The 15,647-nt window shown below is 40.7% G+C and overlaps 2 protein-coding genes across 2 annotated transcripts in view; one reads left to right on the forward strand and one right to left on the reverse strand.

Moving 5' to 3' along the window:
* Nucleotides 1–15,647, reverse strand: part of LOC142390903 (low-density lipoprotein receptor-related protein 1-like) — an 85,096-nt gene that overhangs the window by 23,992 nt on the left and 45,457 nt on the right. Inside the window, exons 21-41 of the mRNA XM_075476766.1 lie at nt 13,683–13,865; nt 12,783–12,980; nt 12,359–12,604; nt 11,974–12,171; nt 10,237–10,441; nt 9,868–10,032; nt 9,400–9,644; nt 7,724–7,855; nt 6,527–6,754; nt 6,198–6,372; nt 5,780–5,874; nt 5,470–5,619; nt 5,237–5,377; nt 4,945–5,073; nt 4,725–4,856; nt 4,510–4,644; nt 4,277–4,406; nt 4,006–4,132; nt 3,198–3,349; nt 2,989–3,113; nt 2,370–2,744 (exon numbers count right to left, since the gene is read on the reverse strand). Coding sequence (XP_075332881.1) covers nt 2,370–2,744; nt 2,989–3,113; nt 3,198–3,349; nt 4,006–4,132; nt 4,277–4,406; nt 4,510–4,644; nt 4,725–4,856; nt 4,945–5,073; nt 5,237–5,377; nt 5,470–5,619; nt 5,780–5,874; nt 6,198–6,372; nt 6,527–6,754; nt 7,724–7,855; nt 9,400–9,644; nt 9,868–10,032; nt 10,237–10,441; nt 11,974–12,171; nt 12,359–12,604; nt 12,783–12,980; nt 13,683–13,865 — 3,666 coding nt within the window. The remainder of the gene's footprint in view (nt 1–2,369; nt 2,745–2,988; nt 3,114–3,197; nt 3,350–4,005; nt 4,133–4,276; nt 4,407–4,509; nt 4,645–4,724; nt 4,857–4,944; nt 5,074–5,236; nt 5,378–5,469; nt 5,620–5,779; nt 5,875–6,197; nt 6,373–6,526; nt 6,755–7,723; nt 7,856–9,399; nt 9,645–9,867; nt 10,033–10,236; nt 10,442–11,973; nt 12,172–12,358; nt 12,605–12,782; nt 12,981–13,682; nt 13,866–15,647) is intronic.
* LOC142390905 (galanin receptor type 1) lies at nt 484–1,515 on the forward strand. Its single transcript, XM_075476773.1, has one exon. It carries the CDS (start codon nt 484–486, stop codon nt 1,513–1,515), a length of 1,032 nt encoding a protein of 343 aa, XP_075332888.1.

Below are 15,647 nucleotides of genomic sequence, written 5' to 3' on the forward strand. Positions count from 1 at the left end.
TGAGTCTTCTATGCCTTTTTTTCTTTCAGAAAAGGAGTGTTATGTTCAACCAACTTTAAAAAGTTCACGAGACTTTCATCCAGACACCAACAGGACCATGATGTTGCTCAGGAAGAAGCCAACTTAACCATTTTTGGGAACTTGAAAAAGGATATCCTCCTTATTTTTGCAAATGAAACTACAGCTTTCGAAACCAAAAAAATTAATTTACAAGACACTTTAAAAAAAAAAAAAAAAATTTCTCCTGAGAGAGCACAGACTAAAGACATCAGCGAAGAGGCCAAATAACCAGTGTGATCCTAATAGCTTAACTAATTGCTATCATTATCAAAGTACTAGCTGCCTCAGCTGAGTGTAATTATGCTTGTTAATATAGTTTAAGAGATGTACTGGAGCCAACAGATCTGTCACCCTGATACTGTATGCTGTTCTGATACTTAACATCAACAGTATATTAAATGAACCGGCTTTTACTGTGACTGCATGGAGACTTTGGGGCAAATAAACAACAGTGGCATTGACCAAGGGAACAAAGAACATGATTTGATCAGAGCCTTGGTGCTAATCCTGGATGTGCTGATTCTGGTGACTGGACTTGTGGGCCAGATACTGGTCATCACTATCCTAACTGGAAGAAGAAAGAAAGAGAGTCAACCTCCCCATGGCACAGACACCCTGCTGCTGGCTCTGAGTGCTGCTGACCTGCTCCTGTTATTCTGCCTGCCCTTCCAAACCTCTGCCATCACCCTGGGCTTCTGGCCTTTCGGTGATTTTCTGTGTAAAGCCATCAGCTTCCTGGGCGTGATGTGCTCAACTGCCTCGGTTTTTACCTTGGCAGCTTTAGCTGTGACACGTTACCTAACAGTAGTACACCCCATCTGGGCCTATCGTTTAAGGATGAACAGGCGCATTAAGCTAGCAGTGGCTCTGCTCTGGATCCCTGCCTCAGCCTTGGCAGCACCACAGTTTGTCTTCCGCACAATTACAGTGTCACACACAGTATACTGCTTTGCCTTCCTGTCTGACTTCAGCCAGCTAGTCTACAGCATCGCCCTCTTCCTCTTCGGTTTTGCTCTACCACTTGGAATCATTGTTCTGATGTATGCCAAGATCTACTGTTTCCTCCGGCATGCACAGCGGATAGGGAACGCTTCACAGTTGGAACGTTATCAGCGCCAAGTTACTCACACCTCAGCTCTCCTGGTCCTAGTTTTCACACTGCTGTGGCTGCCCTCTTATGCCCTCATGTTCTCCATCATTGGAGGAATTCTAAATGGTTCACGTCTTAACAGTACCTTTGCCCTTCTGGCCAGACTGTTGTCATGCTCAGTAGCAGTGATAAACCCTGTGTTGTATGTCTTAATGTCGCAGAAGTTTAGACGAGAATTATTAGAGCTAGGCAGAGCACGCTGGGCATGCTGCAAAAACTGTCTGGTTAGTTGTCTCTGTGTGACGACCAGAGACGCAGTACATCCTTTCGAACTGGACACAACTTCAGAGAGAGGTCAACACTGACTCTTTAACCAAAAGGTGAAAATAATAACTATTACCAACTTAATCCTGGACTAAACTTATACATATTACTAGGTCTGGAAATTGTAAACATGTACTTTATATGTGTTTCCCATTTGAAATATACCTCGAGTTTCCATATGAAATACTACAAGTGATATTAAATATAATAAACTGTGAGGAGTTCAACTGCAGATGTAAAGAGGAGTTTTCATCTACCGTTTATTCCATTAGGATGGTTTGTCACAAATTGTGTCATATTTGAATCATCTATATGGGTGGAACAAAGTTGTCAATTCAATCAACTGAATCTTAATAATAATAATAATAATAATAATAATAAATCTTAATCTTATCAGGATGAAAACACTTCCTTAACCTCATCTGGATTAACTCTTCTAAATGAAATAGACTCTGTTATTGTTGTGTCAAAAAACTCACAATTTTCATCTTGTCCTTTTTGAAAAATCTCAGTGCAACATCAATAAGCACAAGTTTTGAATATTGTTAACGAAGAGCAGGTTTGGGGTCTTTTAAATACAATGGGATCAAATCTAAAAACATACTCTTGAATAATTTAGAGAGTAGCATTTAAAAGACAGTTACGTATTGGAACAAGCAAAACACAGTGAAAGTGTGTATTCTTGACATCTATTGACAGTGTCAAAAAGATTTCAAATATTAATGGGGTGAATTTAACCCCCCCCCCCAAAAAAAAGGTCCCACAGAGTAACACAGCCAAAGTATATTTACACAGAGTGGTGAAATGTTTAGGAGCTGCGCAACTAAGCGATATTCTGGTTGTATTTTGGGGAATGCAGAAAACAGTGAAATGCAACTGGTGCCTGAAAACTTACTGTCCACAACAATCTTGCGATCTGTCCCATCGTCATTGATCTGCTGGATGTTGCCAAAGTGAATGTCACTGAAGAAGACGCGGTTGGCTCCTTTCCCTCCACCTCCTCGGTAGTCGTAGCTGAGGGCGATGACATTCTTCATATGGTCAGGGTCCTCAAATGGTTTTATTGGCGCATTGAGGTTCGTCTCGTCCGACAGGTGAATGCTTTTCAGTATGGTACGTTCTGAGTACAGCAGGTATCCGTCATAGTCTCGGCAGCTGCGGTTGTCTTCTGCCAGCATGCCATGAGCACAGGCACACGTGCACTCCCCGTTGCCACGGTAAAGACACAACTGTTCACAGCCACCATTGTTGTCTTTGCAGACGTTTGTGCCTGCAGAGAGTGTGACATGTTTATGAGTTGACCCGTTACAAAAATAATAATCCTAACAAAATACTGCACTTCTTTGATGCCTGAGTGGTGTTAATCAATCTTTTTTGTGGTGAAAGTTGTTACCATTCTGTGTTTTGAACACATGTCAGGACAAGCTCTCCTCTTTGGTCTTATGAGGATGTCTTTGCAAAATATAGTTAAAAAAAAACTTTAGGATTTATGGTTACTTTATTTATGTTCCCACCTTGCTGTCTGGCCCTGTTAAAAACCTTAATGTCTTTCAGTTGGACACCAATGCCTGTCCTGAGCTGCACAGCATCTGTAGCATTGTCTTTGTTGCCTCTCTTAATGGAGCCATTTGCATGAGTCCTGAAGAAAAGACAACAATAGTTAAACACCCATTACACCAAGAAACCTTTCCTCTGCTTCATTTAGAATAACAAAGAACCTGACCTATCACTCCAATAGATGTATTCCTCAAACACAGATACAGCAAACATATCCATGTTGTTGCTGGCCAGCACCAACTCCCTGTTCTCTCCAGTCTCTAAGTTGATGCGCTCAATCTTATCTGTTCTGGCATCGCACCAATACAGCAGACCCTCCTACAGTTAAAAGAAGAAAAAAATAAATGGCATCAAATAATCAGATAAATGGCATAATGGTGAACTTTATGAACTCTGGCTTGCTGTTAACCTGTAAACTTAATATCAAGCACATAGACAAAAAAAAATCATTCCAATACATTTTGTAGGTCACTGCAGCGACTAATGCTAACAATAACAGATGATATTAGGAAAACGCTGAGGCAAAAATGAGAATTTGAGACAGCTCTGAAGCTAGATGAGTTATTCTGAAATATATATATATTTATTATCGGTTATATATATATATTATATATATATATGTATTATCGGTTATATCGGTATATATATACACCGATATATATCGGCTGATTAAGTAATATGGAGTGGTGGCAGAATTTAGAATAAGCACAAGTGTTTAAAACTATCATGGTGTACATTAATTCCAGTTAATTATGCATTTTATTTCAAATTTATGAAAAACAGGACACATAATGATCTATAATTTACCAAGTATAAGTTAAGAATGATTCTTGCATACAAAAGAACAGCAGACCAATAGAAGAGTCTCTATGAAAGCCATACAACCAGTATTTAAACCAGATATGAGAAATATCCTCTTAATAAAAGTGGTCTAGGACGATCTTAAGAGCAGTGTTACTATTTGTGGCCCACACCTCGTAGTCGATGGAGATTCCATTTGGCCAACTGATGCTCGAATTAACCAAGACCAACCTCTGGGTGCCATCCAATCGAGAGCGTTCGATGCGGGGATACTGACCCCACTCTGTCCAGAACAAATAGCTGCGCACAGGAACAAAGGACACATTTTAAAGAGCAGTTATGAGGAATTTAGAAATACAGAAGTATGGTTGAGACTACATTGAAAGTATATCAAAGCAGCACTATTACAGAGGGCAGAAGCAAATGATTGGCAAGGAGCCTTACCCTTTCACTGGGTGGACGGTTATGGCTCTGGGCTTGTCCAGACCCTGGGAAATGACCACGTAGCGGAATGAGCCATTCAACCTGGCCACCTCAATCACATCAAAGCCCTGGTCAGTCCAGTAAATATTTCCTGTCAATGAAAAAAGATATAAATCAGTCTTTGTGCTTTATCTGTGCTCGTAGAATCCTTAATGTGATATAAAAATAAAATATGAGTTCAATTATGTAGTGACCTGCTATCCAGTCAACAGTGATGCCCTCCACCCTGCCAATGCCATTTGTCACCACATCCTCTCTCCAAGTCTGATCCCTCTTTGCTCTGCTGATGGTGCTCAGGCCCATATCCACCCAGTAGATGGTGTCATTCTCTGAATAGGAGATAATGACAGCTTTAAAATGACACTCAAGCTATCTCATCTGTTAACTGATGTCTTCCAGTGTCACTCACCAGCGTGAAAGTCAATGCCGACTGCCAGAGATGTGCCAGAAACTGGCACCAGGGCATCGGATTTATCTGCCGGTTCGAGTGGGATTCCTCTAATTCCCTCATGAACCGAGTAAAGCAGGAAGGAGCCCATACCTGCTCAGAGAGTACAATAAGTTAGTGGTCTTAGTAAAGACAGCATTCATACTGCAAGTGTGACTGTAGCTACTAAGCAATGTCTTACCCTCACAGGACTGCTGCCCTGTTTTGAGGCTGTATCCAGCAGTGCACATACAGGACCTTGTTGTTGGAGAGGTGGGCAGACACAGCTGTGAGCAGTCCCCATTGTTGTTACTGCAGAGGTTGATACCCGCTAAGGGAAAAGGAGATCAAGAAAACCGGTAAAAGAGAAAATAATTTTTTTTCTTTTCTAGTCTGACATTCACTCCAGCATATAAGATTCAGATCAACTGAACCAAAAAATGAATAAATAAAAAAATGCATACATTCATATTTGTTTTCAAATGACATGTTACCTTTCTGCACATCCTCATCATAGATCCTCATGTGCATCATGGGAGAGGTTTTATTGCGCATAACTTTCCAGTTTCCACCATCCTTCTTGTCACATGTTCCTATTTGGTCAGTTCCTTGGTCGGCCCACCACAGCTTGTCTCCTACAGTAATGGAAATTCATTAGTATTTTTTATTGATTTAAAGTGTTAGCAGTGATAACATGTGACTATAAACATTCATAATTTTATCTTACCCATAATAGCTAGGGCAGTAGCCTTGGTTAGTTTGCCTTTGACACCTTCCAGGATCTCAAATTTAGATCCATCCAACTGACATCGGTGTACAGTGCTGTTTCCTGAGCTGATCCAGTATAACTGCTCCTTTTCATAGTCAATAGACAAGCCTGAATGGACAGAAGAGTTACGTTATAAATTCATATCTATTACAACAATATTCTTAATCTCGACATGTACTTTGAAGACTTAAACAGAGATTATGTTGTTTTTTTTTTGTTTTTTTTTTAAATCACATTCATAGTGGAAATAGAAGTCCCATCCACTTACCCACTGGACCTTTCTGATCTGTGAAAAGTGTGCTATGGTTACTACCATCCATGTTGGCCATGCTTATGTTGTCACCATCAGTCCAGTAAAGCTTCCTGAGGAGGGGCATGAATAATATAAGATGTGAAGTGGAACTGAAATCTATATTACGCTGAACAACGTTCTATTAAAGACATGGTACACCATAACAGGCACAACAAATGATGAAAGGGTGAGTTAACAATTTCAGGGAAGCATAGCAAGTAATTAAGAAGTAATCTATGAAAACAAATAGCTGAAAACAAAACTCTCCAATCGGCGTAATCAAAGTCGAGATTAAAATAAATCTCAGTATTTTAAGCAAAAAAATAGAAAAATAGCATAAGAAAAATGATTCACATGTTGAATGAAAGCCTGTCCAACTGGAGAGAACACTCACCCTAGTAGAGGGTGAACAACCAAACAGTGGGGCTTGTCTAATCCCTGGATCACTGCATTCTTGAAAGAGCCATCCAGCCTTGCCACATTGATCTGCTTCTTGTTGGCATCATAGCTGGTCCAGAAGAGGTTCCTGGACACCCAGTCCACTGCCAGCCCATGGGCATTAGGAAGATCTAAAAATGTTCAGAACCACAATAACAATGGTGAGGGTTTTCATGGGAATACAGAGAGAGACTGTTAATTGTAAGCTACAATACAAATAAAAGAATAATAATAAAAAAAAAAAAGAAAAACTGTAATAACAAGCACTCCTGAGAATGGTCTTACCAGCAGACACAACAGTTTCCACCCCGGTACCATTAATAAAAGCTCTTTTGATGGTCTGTGTTCGCACATCTGACCAGTAGATGCGGTGCTCCACAGCATCATAATCCACCACTGTCACATTGTCTATGTCCGGCACACTGAAGGAGATGATGTAGTTGTAGTAGGGGTTGTCGATGTCCACTCCTCGGATCTCGATCTGGCGAGCATAAAGTAGGAACTTGCGGAACTCTAGTAAAAAAAAAAGAAAGAAAGAAAGAAAGAAAGAAAGAAAGAAAGAAAGAAAGAAAAATATTGAAAATTGGAAAACAAAAATGAATAATTTCTTAGGTATATTTTATAAAAATGTTAACTTATCAATGGACCAAATTTAAAAAAAAGCACATTGTGCAGCTTTTGTACTTTTCCCATTTCTACAAAACAGCAGAAGAGTAAAATTGGCCTTCTGACCATCAATCTCAAGTTGATGTTTGTCCTATCTATATTTTGCAATAAATATTGTTGCAAAGTTTAGGCTGCACCCTCTTTTACTTGCCAAAAGTAACCAGCTGGATCCCAGGAAACAGATGCTCAGTAGATTGAAAGAACCAATAAACCATATGTTCACCTTTGTTTAGGCTGGATTAATTCAGGAGGTCAGAGGTGAAGATAACCGATTATCATTCAAGAATTCATACCACTAGAATAAACTAGTAGAGTTTAAGTTGTAGATGCGAAGGTTTAATTCAAAGGTTTTTTTCTTAGTTTAGAAAGGTTTGATCCGTTAAAATTCCTGTGTTAATGGGGAATGCATCAATCACACTAATCCAATTATCCTCACATCAACACTGCTGTGATAAGGATTGTTTTGTGGAAGGATAGGATTTAGACACTCATATTGAGAACTTGAGCATCTGCGTGTATAAATTTCCACAGACGGCCCTCAAAATCATGATCAAACCCACTCAAGAAATCACACGGAAATAAATGAAGGGGAAATTAAAGCAATGAGGCACCAAAGGGGGGGAGATCTAAGAGACGTCCTGTTCAGGGGCAGAACCCATCCGAACTAAAAAAAAACTGTGGTAGGTACAAATTTTTGCAAACATGAAAGCTAATTCTTTGATCCTTCATAGCATGGACAGTGTATGACTGGATTTAAGTTGAGACAAAAAAAAAAAAAAAAGCTAGTTGAATTTAAGCCACAGTATCTATCCTTACCTTTGCAGGTGCGCTTGTCAGGCTGCAGCTTCATGAGGTGGGGGCAGGCACAGGAGAAGGTCTGGTTAAAGTTGATGAGACACAGGTGGGAACAAGGGCCTTTACCATCACTGGTGGCACATGGGTTGGGTGCTAAGAAGAAGAAAACATTATTAACAATATTTCACGAAAAAACAAAAAAAGGCAAAGATGGGTCACACGAGAAAGAGCAGCCTTCACTATGGATTGTAGTAATAAACTATACCATATTAAAAAAAAACAAAAAAAACAAGACTGTTTACCAGATCTGTAAACACAGCTAGTCGTGTCATCACTGTCATAGGGAACAGTTACAGCTGTCAGTTAACGGTTCATTAAAATCAATTTTCTTGTCACACATCACAAGACCCTGTGCCTCTCTGCTGCTTACAGACCCCTGGGATTTCACAGCCACTGCCTGCTGAACATTAAGAAGTGATGGTTTGGTTTGACAGAATGCCGCTCAACAGTTGTTACATCCCTTTTTGCCATTTTAATTGGGAGATCGACATGTGACATTTGCGTTGCAGGAGGCCTTCATTTGCCATTTTCACATATGCCTTCTAAGCCGGGACGGATGCGCCTTCATTGCACATCAGTGTCACATCAGTACAGCGGCTTGTTGATCTGCTGCCGACATGCCTCTGAGCTGGCAAGGGAGGTATTAACAGGGGTGAAATGGGGTTGTGTGTAAGGGCAAAGTGGCATCACGGAGCACACTGCTCCGACTAAAGATGCCGTTCTTACTCAGCTGATTCCATGACACCAGCCTGATGTGTGTAAGCACACACCGATTCAGTGCTGAGTCTCCTCTGCCATTTGTAAATTACCATTAACTCATTGGCTGCCAGCCATTTTCAGTGAAGAGAGAGCCATACTGCCAAGTGTTTTACAGTATTTTGACTGATTTTCCAAGACCCACAGAAAAGTGTGTCTTATGACTATGTACACACCGAAATTATCAAACGAAAGAGTAGACTCTCTTCTTTCATCAGGAAAAGAAAGTTTGTTTCTACCATTTTCAGTCCTTTAGTAATAGACAGTAGAACATAGGTTGGTTTCACCAAAAACAGCTGTTTGACCAAAAAAACGGAGAAAACAAGCTCTTTTTTTTTGTGAAAAGTGGCACTGCTGCCACCTTGCGGGTAATTTTGCCAGTATATTCTCTGTTTAGTGTTTACAAGCCTAAGATTTAGTGACAAACTCCGCTAGATTGTCCCCCAGCCCGCTCCGTTAAAAAACGCAATTGACGTCTATAGACGTCTTTGGCACCGAAAGAGTTAAAAAACACATCAGGTTAACATGTACATCATTTTTTTCACTGGCACAACAGATATGGGACAAGGGCTATTTCCTAACCGGGCCGTGGGAAACAACAAACTGTGAGGTGACTCTCTGATCATCAAAGCAGCAGGAGGTGTCCGAATTGCTGCCACATCTCACGGCTGTAAAAGGTCAGCTGTCTTAGTGGAACAGGACCCGTTAATAACATGGTCAGCAATGAACTGCGAGTTCTTTACCATTCCTCTTTAAATTAAAGCTCTGCCGGTCAACATAGGTAACTTAGCAACTTAAATCTGAGATATGACCGTCTGTCTGTGAGCATGTGTTGTTCCATTTGCTTTCTATATGCATCTGTTATTTGGTGTTAAACATACCCTGGGGTTGTCTGGATGGGTGGTAGACCTGCAAGTCAAAGGGCTGTGTGTTGGTGCGCTGGACTACAGTGACATTGTGCCCAGTCCACTTGTTGGCTTTGGCCAGTGTGTTGGTTCTCCAGTCAGTCCAGTAGACCTCGCCTCCATACATAGTGACAGCGAAGGGGTGACTCAAATATTCATGACCCCGCAAGACCTCAATCAGTCCGGTGCCATCATACATCGCAGAGTAGATAGCATCCGACCTTTAAAAGATACAAGACAGAGATGTATACTTTGAATAACAGGATTTAAAAAAAAAAACAAAAAAAAACAACATTGATCATGTTCCAATGTGAATTGATGATTAGTATGTAGCTTTACATAATCAAAGACCATCTGCGTGTTTGCAAAAAATGCATGAAAGGAAAACAAAGGGGGAACCAAACCAGGAAGTGATGTAATAAGTGGATGCAGTGCAAATGCTACCTGGCATCAATCCAGACAATACGTCTTTCCATGCAGTCCACCGTGAGTCCGTTAGGCCAGCCACCGCTGCCCGTCTCCTTGTGGATGGTCCGTCGGCCTTCACCGCTCATAGATGCTGCCTCTATCCTGGGCAGACTAGCATCCCAGTCCGTCCAAAATAGAATGCTGCCAACAGAAATATATCAGTGTGAGGGATTTTTGAGATGTGGACCGTATCATAACAAAAGAAAAATGACATGGAAAAAACAGCAGCTTGTGGAAAACATAGCAGGGTTACTATATCCATCTTTATCAACAAAAAAAGTTTGAATAATTTCACTAGCTTCCATTTTCTATGGTGGTTTTCACTCTAGAATCCCTTCATCTCACCCATCACGTGGGTCTAGTGCGATGGCCCGGGGATGCTCCACTTCCCCAGCCAACAGAGTGGTTCTCATGGTCCCATCCAATCTGGCCACCTCAATCTGATCCAGATTACTCTCCACCCAGTAGATGTTTCCTCCTATCCAGTCCACAGCTAGGCCCTCTGGAGTAGCAAGTCCATACTGGATCACCACCTCAAAACTTGTCAAGGCTGATAAGAACACATGACAGAGAAACACAAACTCAAAAATTGGATGGTGTTTTGTTCTCTATCACGTATTTGGCAAGCAGACTGTAAGTAACAAGCTGAAACAGGGGACAGGATTCATATGTCTTAGCATTATACAGTATTTCAATGTTATAGATTTAAGCAGAAAGGGGGCTTTGTTCAAGTTACTTTCACCAAGCAGAACAACTAGTATCTATCCAGCATCTATGGTGCATTACCCCAATAAATATATTAAAACACTGAGGAATTCCGCAGCCTTTTCCTTGAGCGAATGGCAAACATTACTGATGTGACTCTGACATGCACCATTATCCAAACCCCACTTCTAAGAAAACAAGCAACCAACACCAGATCTCCTATTTAATAATTTCCCAGAAACAACAGGCTCTGATGAAAACTAAGTTCAAGACCAAAATGTGTGATCATCTTTGGCTAAGAAAGATCATAAACCCTTCCAATAATAATTAGACCGAGACCTCTACACAGTTTACTTAAAAGGAATGCTGGAGTAATGGCTGCCCCTCTGTGTGTAAGCATGGTAGTCTTTATTATGCTGTTGGCAATACCCAGTACATGCTTGGAGACACTGAAATGGGCTCCATAATGAGCAGCCGGAGCTGATCTATGAACTGGTCCAAATGTTGTTCCTTGCTCAAGAGGCCTATATTTATGGAATACTTGGAGGGCTGTGAAATAGAACTGCAAAGTTTTGTGCCTCCTGCGCAACGCCAGTGTTCTGGCAACAGTCACGCACAGTGAGTACTGAAACAAATGGGAAGAGACAAAGCCTTCCGTGTGCCCCTGAAGTGCTGTGCTGGGAACACAACCTTGATTGGCAAGGAGACCTGGGGTTTTGGAACAAGAAAGGCGGACCATGACCTGGTAGATTTATTCAGGGTCACAGACTGCCACTGCTGTCCACACACTCCTTTTAGAAACATTTGGCTCTGAGGAATGATAATGTCTTTACTCAAAGGAAGGTCATTTCCCAGAAATGCTCAGACAAACACAGGATTTGCTCACGCTATCATCCGTTTTCTTATATTACTTACAAATATAGGACACTGAAAAATGTACTTATGTACAAATTATGTACATATTATTTACATATGGTTAGAGTCGGTCGTCCAATAACCGGAAGGTTGTCGGTTCGATTCCCACTCTCGCCACTCAAAAAAAAGATTGGTGGAACTGATAGCTGGAGGGGTGTCAGTCCACCTCCTTGTCACAGCTGAGGTGCCCTTGAGCAAGGCACCGTACCCCCCCATGCTCCCCGGGCGCTTCATGGCTGCCCAACGCTCCAGGTTGGCATCTTTCTCTGAGTGTGTGACCATCTGCATGTGTGTGTCAACAGGTGCCAACCTGGATGGGTTGAAAGCGGAGGACAAATTTCGTGTGTATGGATGTATGCATGACCAATAAATCGGATCTTAATCTTAATATGTAAATCAGAGCGTTCTAGGAGGCCATGCATTCCACTGCCCCATCCATTTTTCAACGTCATCTAAAATTACCTCCATTTTCAGACAGTTTTCCACGATAGATCTTGTCCTCCACAACGTCAGTCCAATAAAGTGTGCTCTGGTTAAGGTGGAAGTCCAAGGCAATGGTGTTCCTCAAGCCTGGTACAAGCACACTGAACTCTCCTTTGTGAAGGTCAATCCTTCTTATCTCATGCCGATTGGAGAAGATGATGAAAGGCTTGAAGGGATCTAAAAACAACATGAAATAGTGTCCAGAAAAGTGTTAGTGTCTCAGTGCTTTAAATCTTTTCTCAAAATCCATCTGCACAAAACCAGCTGTTTGCCACTGATGAAATTAAGCCACAGCTGTTTATATCTCAACCTTCTAACGGGAAAAAAAAAAAAGAAAAAAGGAAATGGTCCTGGTTTTCCTTACCAGTGCTTTTGCAACTCTCCATATCAGCCTCCAACTCCCAGCCTTCATAGCAAGAGCACTTGACGCTGGACTTCTCTTGTTCACACTTCTGGCTACATTTAAGATGTTTGGCGCAAAAGCTCTGGATCTGGCAAGTCTTGTTGTCAGCTCCCAGCTCCATGCCCAAGGGACATGAGCACATGAAGCCCTCCCCTGGAATGATGCTGCAGTTGTGACTACAACCCCCATTGTCTGATGAACATAAATCTGCAAGAAGCATAAAAGAAAGGATTGGAATTTTTGACTGAAAAGATGCTGTATGTACTCTTTGTTGTGTTTCAATTATGAAACTAGAAAAAAAAAATCATGTTTTATGTGTAGGGAGGCCTTCAAATATATATATATACACACACACACACACACACACACATATTTTTTTTTTTACCACAAAGTTTCTCATCAGAGCCATCCGGACAATCGTCAGTGCCATCACACAGGTTCTCAGGTGCCAGGCAGATGGAGTCGTTGGTAGCACACATGTGGTGGGATAACTTGCACACCAAAGCCTCGCAGTTGTCCTCATCAGAGTTGTCCTCACAGTCGCTGTCACCGTCACACACCCAAGCCTTGCTGATACAGCGAGCTGAAAAGGCCACAAAATATAAAATCTCAGCTTATATCTTAAACAATGCATTTTGGCCAGAATTACTTCTCTCTTCAACACACAGGATGGCATATGTTCACAGTTTATAGCTTTAGAACTTAAAACTTGACATCACAGCTGATCTAGAAACTAATAACGGCTCTACAGAAAACTTATTTTGGTAAAATAAAATATTGTGGGGGGAAAAAAATAACAAAAACTTGATGATTCAAAGATGATGTCTTTGCCAATGAGTTAGGAGTTATATATGTCATGTTAGGAATTTCTAGCCCAATAATCTTTTTGTAATAAACCATATCAGCACAGATGATCGATCCATTAATACTGAATTAACAGTGCATATATTTGAACAGGGTTAAATGTGGATTTTTAGAATATTTCTACAGTCTGCTTTCTAACGATTTCAAGGCTTAGTTAAACCAGAATATATTGCAGAGAAATTTGAGATCAAAATTAATTTATTTTAGCAAACAGTTTTAATTGCCATTCAGAATTTTTTGACCACTTGTCAAATGAATTGCAAAAGTCTGATTTTACTTCACGGTCGAACCAGAAACATTATTCGTCATCGTTTGTTAGAGGGGAAAACCTTTATTGTAACTGAACACGACATCTTACACTGACACTGTTACAGGTTGGTTACCAGCCTCTGCTATGTAGGACAGCTGAAATAGTCCTTACCAGAGTCTCTGCAGCTGAACTTTACTGTGGTGTCACACATATGGGTGACACCCTCACAGTTGCTCTCATCACTGAGGTCCATGCAGTCTGTGTCGCCATCACAGCGCCAGCGCATAGGAATGCACATGCCATCCATCCGACACTGAAACTCATCGACATGGCAACCGCCTGGTGGACGGGTTGCTGAAGAGAAAACAGCAAAATGAAGTGTTTTAGTTTCCCAAAAAAAGATGGACTGTGCATATTGGCAAGTCAGAGCATCTTTAAAGTACGAGTATGCAACTGAAAAAAAAAATCCCTCAAGTAAAATTAGCACCATCTAAACACACTTGGCCAAAAGCTAAAGAGAGAAAAAGACATTGCAGGAATTTATTATTGTAAGTATGCTGGAGTAATAAAACTGACACTGAGCCAAGTCAAACAACACCGACACATCCACATCTCTCTGATGTCCAAGGGAAATTAGAGGCACCACTGTGGAGGTGGCATAATGACATCCCCTCATGACAAAAGTCAGTGCTTGGCAAGTTAAAACAGGAAATGGAAACTGGGACCTTTCAGCACTGCACTATAACATGCGGGAGGGGAAGTGGATAGTGTTGCTTTTTTTCACTAATAGCTTCCAGACAGCAGGCTAAGAGAGCCCACAAAGACACGCACAGTCAGACATACACACACAACAGAGCACAGAGCACAGATTAGATCAGCAGGTCAAGCTGACCCCAGTTTTGCATGCTGGGACTTAAGTGGGCTAGCCTTATTGCATGGATCCAACATTATGTACAGCATCAGAACACTTAATGTACAAAGCTTATGTTTCTTGGGCAGACTAGTAGCTTAAGAAAGTGTGCAAAAATGGCTACATGTACATGGTGATAATTAATTAATCTATATAACCAAATAATCTGATCATGTTTACAAGAGTTGCACATAGGTTGTCTAATTCATATCCCTGTTTACACGTTACAGAGCATAGTCTGAGTAATGACTTATGCTCACATTACATCCCCCTATGTGACTGCAATGTTTGTACACATTTAAAGTCTTAATTAAATCAATATCCATCCATAATACACTGAGCTTTAGCCAACTCGGGTTTCTCCCTCATCTGAAATATGTCTTTTTTTCACTACAGCCGTTCTTCTCTGTGCTTAATTGAAAAAGTGTTGCCAGATCCTGTGATAAACCAAATCTACGAAATCTATGAAAACAAATCCTAAACAAGTGAGGGTGTTCTTATATATATATAAAAATATAAAAATATATAAAAAAAGGAAAAAAATAAGCAAGAACTTGTGAAAACTTTGATAAGACATGCTATTTGAATTTCCCCCAGTGGGGGATGAATAAAGTATTTTTCTTTTTCTTCTTCTTCTATTCTATTGCACTTAAGTTGTATAAATATCCACATAATTCGAATAAGATTGGCATATTCCACATGGCTTATCTAAAATATTGCTTACTCCATATATGACCCTACTTCTGTTAAAGTAATCAGATTATTCTGTTTACGCTGTAGTGTTTTATTCAGAGTAAGCTCTTAACCAGGTTAATATCAGAATATTGCTTGCCATGTAAACATAGCCATCATTCTGATGCAGCCAAATCTGAAATTCCTCAGAATTCCTAACCCATCAGCCATTTAAAACTGTAAACATGAAAATTCATATCACCACAGACAAGTCAAAACAACTGTGACATTTGTAGGGACCATGAAAGAATTGAATTGCTATCCAACCACAAAAAGATCATCACATCCTGAACAGAGCAACAGACAGGAGTGGCAGTAAAAGATGAATAGAAGCCAACAGGCAAGTGGGATCATGTAGCGCAGCAGAAACGGTAAAGAGAGGAGGAAGATTGCATCTTTATGGTGACATATAATATACTATGTGATGAGAGCTTCAATTAGGTCGTTAACAAACACGACATACATCAACTAAAACTTAAGAAAGTAAAGCAGGT

This window comes from Odontesthes bonariensis, chromosome 10, assembly GCF_027942865.1.
Source record: "Odontesthes bonariensis isolate fOdoBon6 chromosome 10, fOdoBon6.hap1, whole genome shotgun sequence".
Classification (NCBI taxonomy): domain Eukaryota; kingdom Metazoa; phylum Chordata; class Actinopteri; order Atheriniformes; family Atherinopsidae; genus Odontesthes; species Odontesthes bonariensis.